This window comes from Pleuronectes platessa, chromosome 7 (assembly GCF_947347685.1).
Source record: "Pleuronectes platessa chromosome 7, fPlePla1.1, whole genome shotgun sequence".
NCBI classification, from domain to species: Eukaryota; Metazoa; Chordata; class Actinopteri; order Pleuronectiformes; family Pleuronectidae; genus Pleuronectes; species Pleuronectes platessa.
This window is the reverse complement of record NC_070632.1, coordinates 15,885,952-15,905,935: the sequence shown is the minus strand read 5'-3', so window position 1 is coordinate 15,905,935 and position 19,984 is coordinate 15,885,952. Positions and strand designations below refer to the sequence as shown.

Here is a 19,984-nt window from a genome sequence, read left to right as displayed (position 1 = left end):
AGAAGAGAAAACAGCAGCTGTTGTCATTAATGGAATCACTCAACTAAGAGGCAACTAATGTGTGCCGTTCAGTGAGACCTCAGAGTGTGTGTTTGAACACCATGCATTTGGTGGTTAGTTATTTCGAGAAGGTGTTCAGTGATCGTTTGGATTGGTTTGCTGTTGAGGGATTTTTTTTTGTGTGTGTGTGTTTTTTTTTATTAACAATTCAGGCTTGTACAATAAATAGTGATAAATAAATAAAACACAGAAATGATATTTTTCAGCGAGTGATGATTTTTTATTTTTAACTCAGCTAAATTTTATTTTCATTGATGCATACGGTCAGTGACAGCGATGGTTTCCACATTTTATTTGCATAAATGTTAATTCTAAAGCAGAACCTTTAAAATTCAAAAGTAAATACATGGAAGCATGTCATCCCTTAGCCCCACTGAGTGCTGCTGCCCTTGAAGGAGGCACCGTCTTAAGACCAGCAGCTGATCCACAGGTGCTGCATTGCGGTCGCCCACAGCTTATAAATATGTAGGTAGGGTTAAACACAGCGGACATGTTTCTCCCACGAGAGATGAATGAAGGATACAAGTGGTGCAAATTAGACAATCATAACTGACAAGATAATAAATGAATGATGCACAGATGGAAAATAAAATAAAAGCCTACGTATGAGCGGTAAATCAAGTGAAATTCACTATGAAATGCAGAGATTGACGACCTCCTGACATTCAAGATGACTGCAATAAACCCACTGACATGGGAAGATGGAGGTAGAGCACCAGTGTAGCTTGGCAGGAGGACCAGGAGCCACAGCCATGTCCTGCAGAGCCGTCCCGGTCATGTCAATCAAAGTGACAGGTTGGCCTCTGTCCACATAAAACATTACCTCAGCCCACGTACGTCCACATGAAGGTGTCAATGACGACATACTAAAGTATGACCTGCTCAGGTGGCATCTGAAAGGTGGAGGTTAATAAACCTTTGAGGGCTCTGGAATGCACCAATGCATCACTAAATCAGTCAGAAATGTGGTAATTCACAAAGTCCCTCTGTTTTTCTCATCTGTGATTGTCACATGCTTAATGAATGAATGTCCCTGATGGAGTCGGTGCAGAGTTTTATCTTGACCCAGTTGTCGTGGCGCACACAGCCATTGAGTGTCCAGCCCCGCAGCCGATGAGAAGAGGTCGGAGACCAGATATGAGCTGAGGCTCAGGGACGTCCGTCTGGGAGCCGTCGCCACACATTCCGTGTTCGTTCCAGCCCCAGGCAAGGAGACACCCCTCTGGAAGGGAGAGGGGGTCATGGGTCAGTGGAGCTGACGGGGGGGAGAGACAGGGATGTAGCGCAGTAGCATGTAGAATACAATTAGCAGCCTGGTGTGCAAAAAACAAAAAGGAGTGAACATGATCTCTCACTTACACACACTGAATGTGACTTCAGAGGACATTGCATTGATTTCCTATAACTACCTGGAGACCCTGGAGACCCTGGAAACCCTCCAACGTAACCTTCACCCTGACGTTAACCTATCACTAACCTTAAACATGTCTTCCCCTTACGATCTAAGGATTTACATTACGAGGACTTGCTTCTTGTCCACATAAGGAAGGGAAGTCTCCATAATGTGACTGTGTAAACACATCAAGGTCCCCACAACGCAAGCAATAACTAGAACACACACACACGCACAGTCTCGGTTCCCAGCGCTGACACTCGGACAGTAATGAAGCCTCCCTGCTCTTCACAGCTGGTGAGCTTGTTGGTGGGTGTGGTCAGGTCTGTATCACAGAGGAGACACGTGCCATGGCAACATAGTTACCTAATAGGCTCCATTGCCATGGCAACAGAAGCGAGCTTGCTTTCTCAAGGGTAACACATCGTCAAGCTTTCCCTGTCGTGCAGTTGTGTGTCCCTCATGCCATTTACTTCATAAAGAGTCTTTGTCTTTCTGCGTTTTTATCTCCCTCTGAAAATTAGGAACGTGGAAGATTTGGATTTCTCCACAGACATCTATGTTTTTGCCAGTTATCTGAGCACAGTATCACGCCAGCAGCTTATGTCAGTGTGACAATCTGTCCCACATGGCGCATGCATTACAGACGTGCATGTGGCCACATCTTTGAAACACATTTATAACTGCACTGGGTCGTGGTTGTCATCTATCAATGAAGGTAATGTGTCGAAACGTTTTGTTCTTTGGAGGAAATAAAAAGCCATATTTTGGTGCTGCGCTTTTTCATGAACTCACTGACGGGAACACAGCACATCAGTGTTTCCATGGCAACAAAGTGCCTGCATAATATCCTGCACGACAAAAGGATAAAAATCAAGAAACTCAAACCAAAAAGCAATTTCCTTGTAAGCAAATCCATCCCTTTGGTTTTATGTTCAACAGTTTAAATTAACACGCCTGACACAATCTGCTGGCGGTGCACTTTTTCTTATGGCCCGATACTTCAGATACATGTGAAAGCAGATGTTTGCCCTTCCTCGTTCATGCGAAGTTCAACATGTTTAACAAAGATCTTTCCTCAGATTGGATGAGCCTGACCCACAGCGTCTTCAGCCCGTCTCCTTCCTCTGAACACCGCTGATGAGTTTCATACATGACGAGCACTTCTTCAGGTGCAAACGGTCGAGGGCTGAGCAGGCAACAGATATCATGAGCAGCATGCAGTGCTCTCCGTTCCTTTCTGCCTGACCTACTTCAGCACCAGAAATAGCAGCACTCAGGTCTCTGCTTCCAATCCTGTTTTTTGCTATTTCATGGCTCCTGCCACCGCGCTGGAGACAGGAGGAGAAAAAGAAAGACAAGGGGAGAGCGCGGGAGAGGAGCGAAGTGCAGGAGGTTCACCTGAGCTCTCCCTGCACCGCTTCTGCTTCCTCATCACATAACTGACCTTCTGAGAGCGGTGCTCTATGAGAACTGTCATTATGACTAACAGTCTGCATTAAAACTCTCCTAATTGTAAATGGCACATCCAGTTAACAGGTTGAATTGGTCTGAACATTAATAGCGGATGGCTAGTTGCTTTTTAGCATTTCCTCTCTAATGGAAGCCTTGGCTTGTGTTTCAGTGTTCATCTGCAGTATTTATAGTCATGCTGATATAAAAAAAAAAAAATGGGTCAGTGTTCAAATTTTAATGTAAGAGATTTTACTTCCAAAATGTTTTACAGTGCACAGTGGTGAATACAGGAAAGCCAGCATGGCATTAATAAAGTACAGTACATTTTGTAAGACAAGTACTGTGTGTTTACTGTGTGTGATTGCAGTGTCTGTATTCTCTTCTTATGTAGATAAAGGGAGATTGCTCTCCAAACGCTCGACTGGAAAAACATACCTGTAAATGTGCGTGTGTGGTTAATTCAGCTCCTTTACAGGCCTGTTGGGGTAATTGCTCCTCTCAGTGATACCCATGTATCCATGCTGTAATTACTTCCTGATGTAAAAGTCATAGAGCAACGAGCCGACCCTAGAAATCCTCTGCAGCATTACCGGAAGGATAATTATAATGTTTCATACTGAGGTTCAATTGTAACATATTAGACAGTTTTATTACTAATGCTTTGGTCAAGAGAAGAGGATTATCTGAAATAGTTCCTCCTCACCTTTGTGTGTATTCTGTGTTCTTTTATGTGGTAGGAGCATGAGTAGGAGTAGGAGTCGTGTCAGGTCAGGAATTACGTCTCTTGTTTCAGCCTCTTGCACTTACCGAACACAAATCCTGTTTCTGCTCAAGTTCTCTGACACCTGTCTTCTTGAATATATGTTTCTAGTGCAGTTGTGTAAGGTCGTCGGATGTTTATGCCCTTCCGTTTTTCTGCAATACATTATACTGGCAGAAGTGGAAGTTTAAGACAACTATATGGTAAAAAGAAAATCGACAAAGAAGCACCACATGAGCTGAATGAGAAGGAAAAGCCAAGAGCGTGTCAGGACAAAATACACTCACCGACAATGGCGAGGTTGTGTTCAGATCCACACGCAATCTGTAGAGAGAAAGACAAAAGGACGTGAAAGGGTTTATCTGCTTACAATGCATATTTGCATGTTGAAAGCAGACAAGACAGTTTTAGGACTCAGAGAATTGTTTTGCCAACATGGAAATAAAGATTACAGCCGGCCGATATACATTTTTTGGGGACCGAGGCCAATATTAAGAAGTGTAGAAATGGGGGTTGATTTCATTTCAGTATAAAATCACGTAAGTAAACGTCAAGTAAACAACGTATCATCAGAAAGCAGAGTAAACAAATGCAATAGAAATGGCCGCTCATTCATAAAAGCCAAAACCCAGAGGAGTTAATGCCACAATTTCAGCATGGCTTCCTCTGCAGATTTTTTAATTTTATTAAGTCAATCTGTATTTCCACTTCACAACTACAGGAATTGAGAAGACGGAGTGAAATGCTGATCATATCATCGGGAACACAAACTAGAGTTCAACTGCTTTGATGAAGTCATGTTTTTGATGAAGCATACCGCATGAGTCACATCTTATATAGAAGCTCCCACAATGATTCCTGAAGCATTGACAGATAGTAAATTGTTACTGCAGTAGCGTTCATAGGCCTCATAAAGATATGACAGTTTACTAAATATTGACTGAGTGGGTGTACAGTTATAGCCGGTCTAACGTGGTCGGGAAGGCTGAGAGATTCATAGTCCACTCAGCAAATTCATCTCACTTTTAGCTTTACACACATGAGGTGACTACACTTTGACATACGCCAGTGCAGCCGCAATGATCTACGCGTGGAGAGGGAGCGATCCGGAGCTTGGCCTTGTCGGTCCCTGACATCCACTTAACTGGCAACAATCTCCTAACATATAGCTGCCATTCAGACGGCAGGTTAACTGCTGCAATCCCATGATCCTCACACATAACCGGCCTTATGGGAGAAGGGACCTCTGCCTTGGCTAAATGTGAAAGGTTTGCTCCCATGTGGAAGATAATGGATGAGAGTGAGTGGGAGTGAGTAAGACTGTGAGTGTGTGTTTGTGGTCTTTACTGGATAAATAGTATGAAGCCCATCATTAAGAGGTTTCTGTCTCTGGAACTGCCTCTCACTCAGTAGCACTGGCTTCCACCAAACAGTAAATCATCTTCAGATGCCTGTTTTGTTAGTTGGGGTCTGCTGCCCCCTTCTGGATTGACAGTCATTTTTTTTAAACATGAGGTCGACAACCACTATAGTTTAGTTTTTAAATGGGCCTGTGTTTATATCATGGGGTTTGTTGTAGTTTGGATTATTTGCATCAAGCACACAAAGTACCTATATATTGCAACTATACAAAATAGGTAATTTTTCTTTTATTTCAGATTGCCTTGGAAGAACTGGCTATAGGGACACCAGATGAAACTTGGCCTATAGAGCTAACTCTGGCTCAAGACACATAAATGAGAACTGTCCCTATTCAATAAATAAATAAAATAAAATAACGAGTCAATTTAATAAAAACATCAATAATTACTATTTATCTTGTTCTTAACACCATTCAGTCAGCAGAAGTCAACACTGACATCTCTTTTACAGCAGAATTAGAAATTTTACCCAATTATTTTAATCCTTGGGTCAACACGGTTAAGAAGCCAATAGACTCCTTTACCGTTGCCAGTAGAGGAGTTTGCTTTTCAGTTTTTTTACCGAGCCGCTCTTTCACCTCGTCTTGCCAAATTACCATATTCACCCAGTTGTCTCATTTCTATTGCTGCCGGTCAGAGCAAGAGCGAATAAAAATCGTTGTCTACTAATGATAACGGGTCTTAGTGAGTTTTTCAAGGATGGATGCCTCACCTGTGTTGCTCCCCTGAGGTCTGTAACCTCTGTAGGGAGACAAACCTCCTGGTTTTCACTTCCTGTTGAAGGACCAGCTGACTGCTGCTCTGCGTTCTGAGTGGTTGCTGCTTGTCGGCCCAGCTGTCCATAATCTCCTCTGCCCCACGAGAACACTCTTCCACTCTCTGAAATGAAGTAAGGCCTGATTCAGATATTGCAAATGTCTGTAAAATCCTGTTAAACCTGTTGAGGACCTTAGATATAATTTGCTGTATAGGTGACTTTGTTTCACCTGTTTGAGCAACAATGTGAGTCCAGCCGCTCCACACATTCATTACTTTCTCTCCACCCAGCAGCGAGCGCCTCAGAGGAGTTGGAGAGGACAGGAAGGGCTCAGAGGTGGTCAGCTGACCGTGCTTGTTGCTTCCCCACAGGAACAGATCACCATCTCCTGCACACGAGACAGAAGCAACACGACTCGTCACCCAGAAGAGGCAGCAGCACATAGGCAGAGCCGTGATTACGGGAAACTGGTCAACAGATAACAAGACAGCAGGGAGCCCTGTCATAAAGATGTATGGACCTTTAGTGGAAGACAACACAAGGGTACAACCTGGATGCATCAATGCCCCCTGAGGAGGACCAGCATTAAATTAAAGACATATCTGCTTTAAAATGATGTCTTATGTTTGTATTCTGCTCCTCACTTTGTGAAATCAGGCGACTTCACACATTTCTAAGGACTCAAAGAAAATTTCTATGTTTACAAAGCATGAACCTTTACATTTCCTGTTGTTACTGCCAGTAACTTGCTTGAATGCTTACATCTGTCCTTACGTCAACCAAGACTCAACATCCTGTATGTCTAGTTCTTATAGAAGAAATATAAAAAAAAAAAAGTGTTCTGATAACCTGAAAGATTTATTTGTCTTAGAAAAAAAAACACCATCCTGCATTCGCCCCTTAATCTTTATCTACACCAAAATTATATGGGTTCTCCCAGACCCTATCGCTCCACCCGTTTTGGTAGTTTTTGTTTATTCCTGCTATCTAATAAACAACCCAACTTGAGGGCTGCTCAGAGAGCTCATACTTCAGCCAAGTTAATGCCTAATCACGCTTTGCCCAATCACGCTTTGTCAAAAAAAAGTGGGAAAGAAATCCTGGTTCCACCATCCAGATCTACTACAACATTTAATGGGTTGTTCCTTAGTTCATGCCCCACCACCCGTCCACAAAAATTCAAGCAGTTTTAGCTTAATACTGCAAACTAACTGAAAAACAGCAAAATAAATGGTGATGAAAACCTAATCTCGATGGGTGAGATAATAAAGCATCAGGAATTTTGAACACATAAACTTAACCTTCCAAATCTAACACAATGACTGGTATTTAAAACTTGAAGGGCAATCGCCCACTTTATTAACATTTTACCTGGACATGTATTGGGACCAGATACATATAACACGCACACACATTTTGTATGCAAACTGTTTACATTAAACAGCTGATATGGCTGCCAGAAAATCCATGCATTCGTTTTTATGCAATGCTGCTAACGATCAGACAAACAATTTCAGATGAAAACATAACCATAATGGCGGAGATGATAAATAAACCAATCACAGGGTAACAACTGATATTTACGCTGTTGTCATACCTGTGAGGCACACAGAGTGCGCTGAGCCTGCAGCTACCAGGTGTGATATTTTCTGATCCAGACCTGCAACATGAATATCTGGTGACATTTATCAACCATCAGTGAATCGGTAAATGTTTTTCTGTGTTTGTGCTCAGTGCATGTACCTGGTACCAGACAGGGCAGCTGAGAGCAGAGGTGTGATGGGACAGGGTGCGGACTGAGGGCTCTCTTAGCGTGACTGAAAAGGCCAGTTCCCCATTGATACACAGCACCCGAGCCTGAAGGCCAAACAAAATATTAGAATCTGTGGATTGACTTCTCAGGACAAACATACTGTGGACTGTTTACAATTCTTACCAGTGACAGCGAGGGAGTGTCTAAGTCCTGCTGCTACACTTACCACGGGATCCTTCAGACACTGAGGACAAACAGCACGGTCACTTGCGTCAATGAAACTGATCAAACAAACCATGACATGACGTTGGTTTGGAGCAGAAAACTATATAAGTGTATATACAGTGCCTTGCATAAGTATTCACCCCCCTTGGACTTTTTCCCATTATGTACTGTTACTAACTGGAATTCAAATAGACTTAAATAAACTTTTTCCCGTTTGATCAACAAAACATGCATAGTACTTTGGAGGTGCAAAATAAATTTTATTGTGACACAAACAATAATGAGAACAAAAAAGTTGACATCTGTTGGGTGCATAAGTATTCACCCCCCTGTGTCAATACTTGGTAGAACCCCCTTTCGCTGCAATTACAGCTGCAAGTCTTTTGGGGTATGTCTCTACCAGCTTTGCACATCTATAGATGGAAAGGTTTGTCCATTCTTCTTGGCAAAAAAGATGAAGCTCAGTCAGATTGGATGGAGACCGTCTGTGAACCGCAATCTTCAAGTCTTGCCATAGATTCTCTATTGGATTGAGGTCTGGGCTTTGACTGGGCCATTTTAAGACATTAACATTCTTTAATCCAAACCATTCCTTTGTAGCTCTGGCTGTATGTTTAGGGTCATTGTCCTGCTGGAAGATGAACCTCCGCCCCAGTCTCAAGTCTTTTGCAGACTGCATCAGATTTTCTTCAAGGATTTCCCTGTATTTTGCTCCATCCATCTTTCCCTCTATTCTGACCAGTTTCCCTGTACCTGCTGAAGAGAAGCATCCCCACAGCATGATGCTACCACCACCATGTTTCACTGTTGGGATGGTGTGCTCAGGGTGATGGGCAGTGTTGGGTTTTCGCCACACATAGCGTTTTGCATTGAGGCCAAAAAGTTCAATTTTGGTCTCATCTGACCAGAGCACCTTCTTCCACATGTTTGCTGTGTCTCCCACATGGCTTCTGGCAAACTCCAAACGGGATTTTTTATGGATCCCTTTCAACAATGGCTTTCTTCTTGCCACTCTTCCATAAAGGCCAGATTTGCGGAGTAGACGACTAATAGTTGTCCTGTGGACAGATTCTCCCACCTCAGCTGTGGATCTCTGCAACTCCTCCAGAGTAACCATGGGCCTCCTGGTTGCTTCTCTGATTAATTTTCTCCTTGTCCGACTCTTCAGTTTGGGTGGACGGCCTCCTCTTGGTAGGTTTGCGGTTGTGCCATATTCTTTCCATTTTCTTATGATGGATTTTATGGTGCTCAGAGAGATGTTCAAAGCTCTGGATATTTTTTTATAACCTAACCCTGCTTCATATTTCTCAACAACTTTATCCCTGACCTGTTTGGTGAGCTCCTTGGTCTTCATGATGCTGTTTGTTCAGTAATGATCTCCAACAAACTCTGAGTCCGTCACAGAACAGGTGTATTTATACTGAGATTAAATTGCAGACAGGTGGACCCTATTTACTAATTATGTGACTTGCAAATGTGACTTGTGAATGCAATTGGTCGCACCAGATCTTTGTTAGGGGTTTCACAGTAAAGGGGGTGAATACATATGCACTCAACACTTTTCAGATTTTTATTTGTAAATAATTGTGAAATCCATGTAATATTTCCCCCCACTTCCAAATGATGCACTATTTTGTGTTGGTCCATTACATAAACTCACGATGAAATAAATTTTAATCTGTGGTTATACCATGACAAAATGTAGAAAAGTCCAAAGGGGGTGAATACTTATGCAAGGCACTGTATCTTACACAAAGGTATGACAAGCATTACAGAGGCTTCCAAAGTTTTGGGTATGTTGTATTATTACAGTCAGTAAAACACACACGGGTGTTGTGCTCACCTTAACAAACAGTAAATCTGCAGAGTGTGTGACTTTCGGTCCAACACCCAGTTGTCCAAATGCATTGGAGCCGCAGGCCATTACCTGACCACAATCTGTAAGTGCAATATGAAAGAAAGATCTCACACTGAAATATTCAACTTCTGTAAAGGTGGGAGGTGGTTCCAGGACTTTTCTGTGATTTCCTTTATTCCTTTAGGTTTATTTTAGTCACTTATTATCTAAGTGTTATTAATTTAATTATTCATATTTTTTTTTATTTCTGTGAGTGTTTAACTCTGTGTTTAAATTTGATCTTTCCACAGTTAAGTGTTCACAACTTTCACGTTTTCTCATACTTTGGGCAGCACATACTGCATCCACCAATAAATGTTCTGGATATATAAAGGTTTGCTTGCTTGTTTGCTTGTTTTGGGGTAATTCCATTAGAGCAGAGTCTGTTTGCAGCCTCACAGGAAGTTGGAAAAGATTCTCACGAGCAAGGGTTTGTGTCATTAGACTTTCTCAAACAGGATTTTTCAGAAACTTCTGTATCATCAGAAATTTAGTTGACAGATGTATGTACACAGTGGACATTGACACAAATACAAATCCAAATTATTCCCTAATAACTAAATAGAAATAAATATTATTCTACATCATTGATCATTCCTGCCAAGAACTACTTGAGAGAAATGCTTATTCTAATCTCGTGAAAATGTCAGATCAAGTGTAAGTAAAAAAACAGTAGCGCTCACCGGTGAGAAGAAGAGTAAAGTCCCAGCCACAAGCCACATTCGTGACAGACTGTTTGAGGCTGGGACAGAGCTGAGGAGTTGGGATGTTTGCATGTTGCCCGAGTCCCAGCTGACCTCTGTGATTCTGTCCACACACAAACACTTCTCCATTCTCTGTCAAAGACAAAATACTAAATTAAACATATGAAAACCAAGCAAGAGGTTACTGAGTTTAAAAACACAAGCGCACTAACTATATAAATTGAATTGCTGTTGATTTGCAGTAGTCTCACATAAACATTACAGAGCATAAAATTGCACATTGACTCTAAGAAAAAAGCATATTTGTCAGAATAAAAAACACAAGTTACTTGGATTGTTAGTTTGAATTTAGATATTATGTATTTATGTATATTTATATAATATATACGGGGGTGGGATCTAACGGGGGTTTGGGGAAAGAAGGAGAGGGATTGAATTACTTTTAAAGCCACAGGGCTGACAGGTGGAATTTGAGGATAGTTGTTAAATGACACGATGTTACACTCTCTTTGTACAGAAAGTGGTTTGCACCTGAAGTTGTTTGCCAGTAAATCGAGAGAAGAAGAAGAAGGAGAAGGAACAGGGCGGGACGTACCGGTGACGAACACGGAGTGACCGCCGCCTCCGCACACACACCGGAGCGTCTGGTCCTGGAGAGCCGCGGTGTCAGAGAGCAGGGGCTCGGACTGGTCCTCCACATGTCCCTGTCCCAGCTGTCCGTGACTGTTGGCCCCCTGAGCCCCAAACACATCCGTCCCTTACTGTGGTGCTCAGGACTGACACTTTACAGCCGCTGGTTTTAGCTGCACTTGTAGTTTCCTGACTCCAATGCTAACGTTAGCCAAAAGTGCTACACTGAGGCTGCCGAGACAAGTGTGTCTCTGCCGGTGGTGAGTATTTAAATCAGATAAACTCCATGACCACACACACACACACACACACACACACACGTACACACGTTTAACACAAGCGTGAAACAGGGAAGACGACAAACTTACCCAAGACCGTAAACAAAACTCCACTCGCGAGCTCGTTTCCATGGAGCACTACAGCTCCCTGCGAGCGAATCCAGAGGTATTTGCGACACTGTCGTAAAGCCAACTATCATCCTGTTTGGCTGTTTCAAAGACTGTATATAAACAATTAATATACTTTATATATACAATGTCGTATTATGTTTTAAGCACTTATTATATCAGCATATCATTCCTGTCTATGTCCTGTACATTTGGCAGAATAGACAATGAAGTTGACTTTGATTTATGAATTACATTCTACTTGAAATAGTCAACTTTAAACAGAGCAGAATCCCAAATCACTTGGCTTTACAATCTGTACAACATGCTACGCACTCTGTATTAAGAACTTGTAATAAATACATTTATTCACCTTCTAATATTCACTTCAATCATTTACTAATGCTTCACACGTCACTGGCAAGCCATTCAAACAGCTTTGGGGTGGCCAGGTTTTTGGGGAATCCTCTATAAAATGAGTGGCCAGATAAGCCGACTCGCCTAACTTGCTAAAACAAAGTTTTCTCAGATAGATGTGAATCAGAGTCAGTTAGTTTAACACAAGTCAAGTATTTATGGTAGATGAATTATGTGGCTCCAGAACAAAGACATAATTTGATTTACAGAATAGAATTACACAATCTCCAATCTCCCAACTCCCAACTTTTACCATAACTTTAAGCATTCCTTGCTGTCATCATTCTCCATCTTTAGCATAACCAACATCTCTCTCAATAGGTAACAAACCACTGAGACACTCTGAAGACACAATGAGCTTTTCTCTTTATTATATTTTTTCAATAGTTTGATACATAGCTTATACTCATCATTTCTATATTTCTTTACAGTAGAAAAATAATGTTTTGATTTCAGGATCACTACAATTATATTCACGTGAAGAGAAGGTTCTCAAAATCAACACTGTAAAATAAAATGGGTCGGGGTGCATGGGCCAAATTTGCCATAATCAGTCAGGAAAACATTCTTATAACACAGTGTTTTCGCTTTTATAATTTCCCTCAACAACGCACAGAAAAACCAGCATGACACATACACACCAAAAGAATACACATAAGGTACATGTTATACATATCACTGGAGTGAGGAAGATTAAATGGGAAGAAGAGATAGATTAATTACAACAAAATAATCACATGATCATATACAACAGCAGAGTTAACAACAGGGAGACCGAAACCACATCTGTGTAAGCAACAGCTGAGGACGCTTTAAAATACCATGATGACGTATCAACTGTTCGTTATACAGAAGCCAAGCACACCACTACAGTTTAGCAGCTCTTTGGGTTTGGGTAAAGTACTGATATCAATGGCAGTATATTGTATTTGCCATACACCATGCATTGGGGACAACAGAGCAGTTAGCCAACGGCAGTGCACACATTCATTGTACCGACAAAGTACTATTCACAACCAGTATCTGTACAGCGATGCTGGGGGGGGGGGGGAACAGCGAGCACTGATGTAAGGTGGTTAACTCGGACTCAGACACCCAGCTGCTTGTTGAGCCGGATGAGGGCGTCGCCCACGATGTCGAGCTCGTGTCGAAGCTCCTCCACGACGCTGTTGATGCTGGGCGTGTCTTTTAGCACGTCCACACTCTGGGTGTAAGGGTTGTATCGGACTGTGAAGGGACGCTTGATGGTCTTGGCGAACTCCCTGAAATGAAAATAATATCATCACTGACTAATACGCAATAGAATTTTATTACACGTGAAACAACAGTGTAGTTTGTGGATCTTTTTTAATCTTTCACTGCAAGGTGTGTCATCATGGAGATATTATGTTAAATGACAGAGGAGCAAAGCTCACCTCATCTTGACTTTGGCCTCCTCGAAGCTGTCTGACACAAAGTACACATCCTGAAATGTTGTTATGATGCATTCTTGTTTGGACGTGACTTTGGGGTCAAAAGGCATAATCCTTGCATTACCAGAGAGTGCATGCTGAAAGAGAGAAACATAAGAAAGATGCTCCTGTAAAAATATTTCATGTTTACACAAGCCCACGTCTGGATCAAGTTATTACATGGGAATCAGTCTGTATTTTAAGTCTGTTTACAGAACCAATTTCAGTTGTCTTTCAATTAATTAATCACAGTAAAGAAAATCTGAATAGTACAATTATCACAATAATAGACAAAAATAGGGTAATTATTTTTGTATTATTTGCGTAGCACTTTTTTCTAACCAACCTTTCTTGGTGCTTCACACATGGATAAAAGAACAATAGACTTAAATTTAATAAGATTTAAAATAAACAAAACAATCAAATAAAGTAAGAAAAAAACTCAATTGAAATATACCAAGAAATGAAAGCTTTGTTTTCCAATAATCTTTTAAGAAGGGATTTAAAAGCATTAACAGATGTAACATTTCTGATCTCAGAGGATAAGTCATTCCAGAGTTTGGGGGCCTGTACTGCCAAAGTACAGAGGCCTTAATAAGAGGTTTAATAAGATGGTTATTTTGGTTCTAGGCAGCTCTTCAGATATTCTTTTAATATACACTGCATAAATACGTATATTTAATTTAATGTCGCTGTATATTTCATTTCATGTCAGGACATAAGACTGCATTAAAACGTCCACTGTACGCATCTCGCTCAGTTACACTGCCTTTACCTTAAGCTCACTAATAGATGACAGCAGTCCTGCTCCATATGCTCTCAGCTTCCCTTCTTGTTTGCATAGGCCAAACTCCACTGTGAAGAAATAGCACTGTAACAGATAAAACAGAAACTATTATTACAGGTATTCTGGCTTCATTCAAACTTTGCTTTGAGTCATTTGAACTGAATCAGTGTCACTCACTGTGGCCAGTTTCTGAACAGAATCATCTGAGGCCCCAAGTGAGGCGAGACCGATCTCCTGAGAGAACTGGGCAAAGCTGGGCTCAGCAAGCAGAGGCACGTGACCCAGCAGCTCATGGCATGTGTCCCTGGGAAATAGAAGACCACTGAATATTAGCTCCAGTAGCCTTATATGTGCATTAATGACAGTTTTCTTAATATAGCAGTGGGTATTACTCACGGCTCTGGGGTGTATAAGGGGTCGGTGCTGTGACGCACATACTGGGTACAATGGAAAACGCGAAAGGCCAAACCAGCAAGGAAGTCACGTGGGGACAGATAGCCTGCCACAGGCCTGATGGTAAATCCAGTACGTTCTGAGGAGAGGATTGCAGCATATTTGAGTAATTTACCAAACTGAAATTCAAAAAGGTTTTATTTCCAATTTTTGAGCAGAAGAATCATGTTTTATTTTTCAAAGAAAATCCATCCTACCCCTGAGGAAGCGTGAGACGTCCTCCAGCTGAGGGATGTTGTCCTCGCGACATTCACAGTATTTGGACAGCAGCGGCAGGTTCTTCAAGTATTCTCGGCACGCGTGCGTCGGGTACAACTTGATGAGCTCCCTGTACACAACACCCCAGGTCTTCACTTCCTCCTCTGTGAACTCAATACGAGGAATGGGATCCCCACTGAAAGAAGAAGTCATAACTTAACAGATTTCCACTGTCAATTCTCATTGTATTGCTTGAGTTCCGTGTTTCCACAGAGGCCTATCGTGGCTTTTCATGTTTAAAAACCAGATAAAGTGTTAGTCATAAATATAACATACTGTTTGTAGGCCATGGCGAGATCTGCAAAGTACTTTCTCCTTTTCCGGTAAACGTTGTCCTTAAAACCCTGATGGAGAAAAGGATGCAAAGATAAGAGAGTGCTTCACATTAAAGATATTTATCATTTCAAATCAATCGTACAGGTGTATATGGGCAAACTTACAGGATGATCGGCATCCAGCTCGGAGCCATACATCAGGACACGGTTGGCGCACTTGTCAAGGTCTGAAATTTTCGTTGGGAACCAGGGAATATTGTACATTTCTGACAAGTGAAGGAGAGAAAAACAGTTAAGTGTTATAATAGGGTTGAATTGGCTCCAGTATATGTCTGCACCATTTCAATGCGGTCCCACCTTCTTGTAGACAGGAGTTATCTGGAGGCTCCATATCCACCACGTTCACATGCTTCCTCAGCAGCTGGATGATCTCATTCAGTTGCTCGTGGTTGCTGTCGCAGTCCACGAATATCTCGAACTCAGAGTTGCGTCTTTTAGATTTTCTGGACTCTATATGTATGAGGTTGACGTGGTTTTCCTGCAACAAAGGATGCGAATAATTCTGTTATCCCCTGAGATTTAAGACGTGAAGAAAAGCGTATGGATCGATACTGATAGATAGATTCTGTTAACATTCTAAGTTTGAGCTTACCTGGAACAGTTTGAGTGCCTTTACAAGTCCCCCCACTTCATTCTTCAGGGAAAAAATGATAGTAGCTCTCCCTTTCTCTGATGTATTCTTCTTTTCAGTGTTTTCCTCGATTTTGGTGTAGGTTGATTTGTTTATCTGTAAATAGCAAGAAAAAATGGATGGAGTTAAACTTGTCTAACAGCACGAAATCATCATCATCATACAACAGCAAACAGTGGTTCTCTTCTGAAAGTCATTTAAGGCAATATTTAACTTTTAATAACCTTTTAAAAATATGTGAGGATTTAATTTCATCTGAGTATAGGTCTACAGATTCTATCACTGTTGTTGTTCTAGCAACCCTAAAAGCAAATGTGATGCAAGCAGAGAAAAAACAAATCTAAGATTGTAGATCGTGGGGAGACAGCACTTAATCGAAGTGTCATGTTCTGTAGTTTTTGTTAGGCCTCAACTATCTAAGTTTCCTCCTTATAATAATACTAATACTAATACAAATAATAATATTAGTATTAATAATACTAACAATGTTTTCTATATAGCACTTCCATTAAGTTAAATACACAGTCATAAAGAATAAAAACACTAAATGTATGACAGAAAGTTAAGCATCCATAATAAGAATACAAACTAGAATTTAGTCAAATTGGAGGAATGCTCTTAATCTCTGAAGAGCACCGTTCAAAGAACCTTCTCTTATGAACCTGCATCTCTCCAAACAACTCCTGCGAACCCTGACCGCGTGTAGCAAGTATTACACCCTGAAAGTAGAAAACAACAACGCAGTTTCGATGCTGGGATTAGTGCGCCCCAGCCCGCTTGTCCATTTCAGCACACTGGACAGCGCTCGCACGTTGACTCAGGCGTGTGCGCGCTGCTGCTCACGCCCGTGTGAAATTCAAGCAGCTAATCCTGCATCAGATTTGACATGTGTGGCGATAACATGCACACACCACAGAATGACTAATCTCCTTACAATCTCTGTAACGTTTTCTCCTTCACTATAGTTGCATTCCTGTCACACGAGGTAATACTTTACTACTGAACAAGGTGATTTACCGGGGTGGGGGGTGTGTGTGTGTGTGTGGGGGGGGGGGGGGGGGGGATCTTTCAAGCATCAGTTAAAGTCAGCTCAGTCGCTTTCCTACCCTGTTCCGACTCTCCAGCATTGTGTAAACCGCGCGACAGACCAGGTGTCGGTGGAGCCGTGCCGGTACTATCCGTGACAGCATTAGTGCATGGATGGAGACTGGATCACCAAGGCTCCCCGGGGTCAACTCTTTGCGTCTCGGTTTAACGAAGATGAACCCGTGTCTGTGTCGAAGAATCGCCTTAATGCAATCCCATTTAGATCGCAGGGAAGCCTATTATTAGCTCCGTGCGTGTGGAGGTGTGAGCCTCCAGTCTGTGCAGCGCGCAGGTTCAGGTCTGCAGGGCGCACGGGACGGTTTTACGCGTCAGACTTGACCCTCATCAAATAGCGTGATATTTCTTCCTTTATGTCATTAATGCAACATGCACTGTTATTATTGTCTTTTTATATACATATTAAAAACTTAACTCTATAGCTGTGAAATCATTTACAATTAAGCATGATTAAACCATTTATTTGTTTTTTACTTTGGTGATGAAAATCATTTTCAGTTTTCTGCTTTTGTGCAACAATTATTTTGTGTGTCCTCATTTGAAAATGCCTAAAATATTCTGTTCAAAGCTCACAGACACATTGCCTCCTAAAGGCACATGAATGTAGTCACATCTTATTTCACATTTTTTATTCGTTTGTAGATTTGTTTTGCTTGTTTGAGCCACATTTAGATGGATCCATGCAGAGAAATATTGACGCAAACTGTTCGTCTAAATGTCTTAATTAAAAATACATTAGATTAATAATGTGTGCTATTATGTCATCACCCTCAGATCCCCCTCTCTCCTGTCAGTGTGCTTTTAATGGAAACATCACAGACTCTGCAGGTCCATCGGTTTATCTTTTATCTTCCATGTAAATCAGGATGTGCGTGTACAAACAACACACAAGCAAGCATTTCGGTGAATTCACTTTTAACTTCTTCTAATTAAAAGAAAAAATAGTATCCTACAATAATAAGTTGCTTATGAGTTGAAATTGGGAGGTATGCTAATTTACCCCTCTTAACCCTTTGACGTAAATTACACTATAACAGAACGGCTTAAATTAATCTGCGCTGACAGCAAGGTAAAGGCTTATTCATTAAGATGACTGCACCAATCCCACACAACCACTGGAAGAAAAAAAAAAGCAAAGTCTTAAAATATCACATAAAAGAAAACCTCTGCACCTCAGCCAACACTCATTGTCTTACAACAGTAGGAAAAACGCGGAGGGACAGGACAAAACAAACCTGAAGGTTAAAACAGTCATAAAGATTATTTGTTCGGATTTCTTACCTCATTGTTTAGAAGCTTTTCTTCAAATCCGATGTTCATGGAGTCAAAAGATCTTCCTCTACGTGGTCCTTCGATTTTGTTTGAGTACATGTTAATGTTCAGTTGTGTTTTTTCTTTTCTTTTTTATGTAGCCTATGTATACAATAGCTCTTTACAGGTGATTTGTATCAATAACCTCCTCAATGTAAAGTAGGCTATCTACCCAGGGAAGCAGCACGCTTTGCTATTTAACCACAGCGAGAAATAGGAGGGGGCAATAATCTGAGCCACAGCAGCAAATGGAAAAAGAGCAGCACCGCCCACGTCATTAGGGAAAAAAGGGGGGAGATGTTTTTTTTTATTATTTCACCTATAAGGTCCCGAAACAGCATGAATGGCATCAATCACAAAGTCTGATTTTACAGACTAATGATTAAACTCTTCCTAAGGTCATGTAACCTACCTCGGTGCATTTCTGAAAACCCTTAAATTCTGGTGGAAAAAGATATGATCAGGAATTATTGCTTTACTTCTTTTAGTTTTTTGCAATAAACTGTTGAAATATGGAGAATATTCTACGTTTAACCTGTTTTGTTCAGCCGCAGTGGACCCAGAGCCACTCGTGTTTGCACAAACAGCTAATTCTCCTTGTTTGTTGACACCTTGAAGAGGTCAGGCAGTAAGAGGATTCAGGCGTAGCCCACCAGCCTGCATTGTACAGAGATCCCAGCATACCCCCCTTTCTCGAAATCCATTCCCCTGCACGGTAAGCACCTCTGGGTTCTCGTGCACTTAACAGAAATAATCTGCGTGTTTTCTTTCTGTAAGCCTTTTAATAAGATCAAGACAATCAGTGGGAAAGGCCTCGGAGGCCTGAGCGAGCAGCATCAAGACGATGTGGCACTAGAACCTGAGAGACCTCATTACTTTAGAGAGATAACGCCGCTGTTCTCTCTAAGCTGCCTCGCAAAATAGGAAAGTCTGAAGTGTCTTTGTCTGGTCGGCCATCACTTTGAACTCTTATACAGCGCTACATGTGGCCGATGCACATGTAGCTGGTCTCAGGTGGTCCTGGCCTGTGTTACCCGTGACATGGGAGGATGCTTTACACAACCCTGAGAAGGCAGCGAGGGGAACTTCCGCCTGCCAGGAGCTGAACCCAGGTCTGCCGCCCTAGATATTGTGTTAGGCAGAGCAGTTAGCAAGGGTCAAGCTTTCATTATACATGCATGTTTTATTCTAAATGGCAAAGCATTGCCAGAGGAGATCAGCTTAAATGTAATTCAGTCATTATATAGGCGCCGGTCTGTTCTGTCTCTTCTGGTTCTGGTTCTGTGAAACACATCTGGCAACATATTCATATTGACAAAGGAGTCAGCAATGACATGAGGCCCTGTGTCTTATTCATTAAGTTTTAAGCTACACACACAGAAACACAGAAACACACACACACCTTAAGATCAGTGATGATGTTTACTTGCCTGTTAGCTTAAGCTCCTTATCACCTCCACATAGAGGGCGACCGTTTCTGCTTTAATGCACTAACACAATACAACACATCGCCAGAGCAACAACACAAAACATTAGCACACCCCCGCATTTGACATCTGCATACAGTTATTGTAAGTCTCAATTAGAAATAATAACCACAGCAGACAGAGTGCATCCTTATATCATCCTGAAGCTGCTCATAGAAAGACATTTATTAATTTTAAATTACAGCTGAAAGGATTTATCGATTACTGGATGAATCAATGCACAAAACACCAATTCAATTACTTCTTCAGCTCGAACATCAAATATTTCCTATTTCCTTTTTTAATGTGGCTTTTGTTTTTACTGTGTTT

General features: G+C 41.5%; 2 protein-coding genes across 2 annotated transcripts; both read right to left on the bottom strand.

Annotated features, from left to right (window-relative positions):
* Window positions 1-251: 251 nt before the first annotated feature.
* sergef (secretion regulating guanine nucleotide exchange factor) lies at window positions 252-11,504 on the bottom strand. Its single transcript, XM_053426943.1, has 11 exons — window positions 11,424-11,504; window positions 11,021-11,159; window positions 10,405-10,557; window positions 9,668-9,762; window positions 7,783-7,843; window positions 7,590-7,703; window positions 7,444-7,506; window positions 6,076-6,234; window positions 5,802-5,968; window positions 3,956-3,992; window positions 252-1,282 (listed from the first exon to the last, which is right to left on the bottom strand). The coding sequence occupies exons 1-11, from the start codon at window positions 11,463-11,465 to the stop codon at window positions 1,116-1,118; spliced, it is 1,197 nt and encodes a 398-aa protein (XP_053282918.1). The 5' UTR covers window positions 11,466-11,504; the 3' UTR covers window positions 252-1,115.
* Window positions 11,505-12,945: 1,441 nt separating this feature from the next.
* On the bottom strand, window positions 12,946-18,342 carry tph1a (tryptophan hydroxylase 1 (tryptophan 5-monooxygenase) a). The gene is made up of 11 exons (XM_053426942.1): window positions 18,159-18,342; window positions 15,735-15,869; window positions 15,440-15,620; window positions 15,248-15,348; window positions 15,084-15,151; window positions 14,747-14,943; window positions 14,493-14,628; window positions 14,274-14,400; window positions 14,085-14,180; window positions 13,274-13,407; window positions 12,946-13,120 (listed from the first exon to the last, which is right to left on the bottom strand). Exons 1-11 carry the CDS (start codon window positions 18,246-18,248, stop codon window positions 12,946-12,948), a joined length of 1,440 nt encoding a protein of 479 aa, XP_053282917.1. The 5' UTR covers window positions 18,249-18,342.
* Window positions 18,343-19,984: the final 1,642 nt, after the last annotated feature.

Excerpts from the sequence above, each read along its gene's own strand:
- sergef (XM_053426943.1), bottom strand. The coding sequence starts at position 11,465 with ATGGAAACGAGCTCGCGAGTGGAGTTTTGTTTACGGTCTTGG. Across the intron at positions 9,763-10,404 it reads CTTTACTCTTCTTCTCACCG|ATTGTGGTCAGGTAATGGCC; the intron begins GTGAGCGCTACT and ends TTGCACTTACAG. Across the intron at positions 5,969-6,075 it reads TCACATTGTTGCTCAAACAG|AGAGTGGAAGAGTGTTCTCG; the intron begins GTGAAACAAAGT and ends ACTTCATTTCAG.
- tph1a (XM_053426942.1), bottom strand. The coding sequence starts at position 18,248 with ATGTACTCAAACAAAATCGAAGGACCACGTAGAGGAAGATCTTTTGAC. Across the intron at positions 15,870-18,158 it reads AAAAGCTTCTAAACAATGAG|ATAAACAAATCAACCTACAC; the intron begins GTAAGAAATCCG and ends TGCTATTTACAG. Across the intron at positions 14,944-15,083 it reads CTCGCCATGGCCTACAAACA|TGGGGATCCCATTCCTCGTA; the intron begins GTATGTTATATT and ends TTCTTCTTTCAG.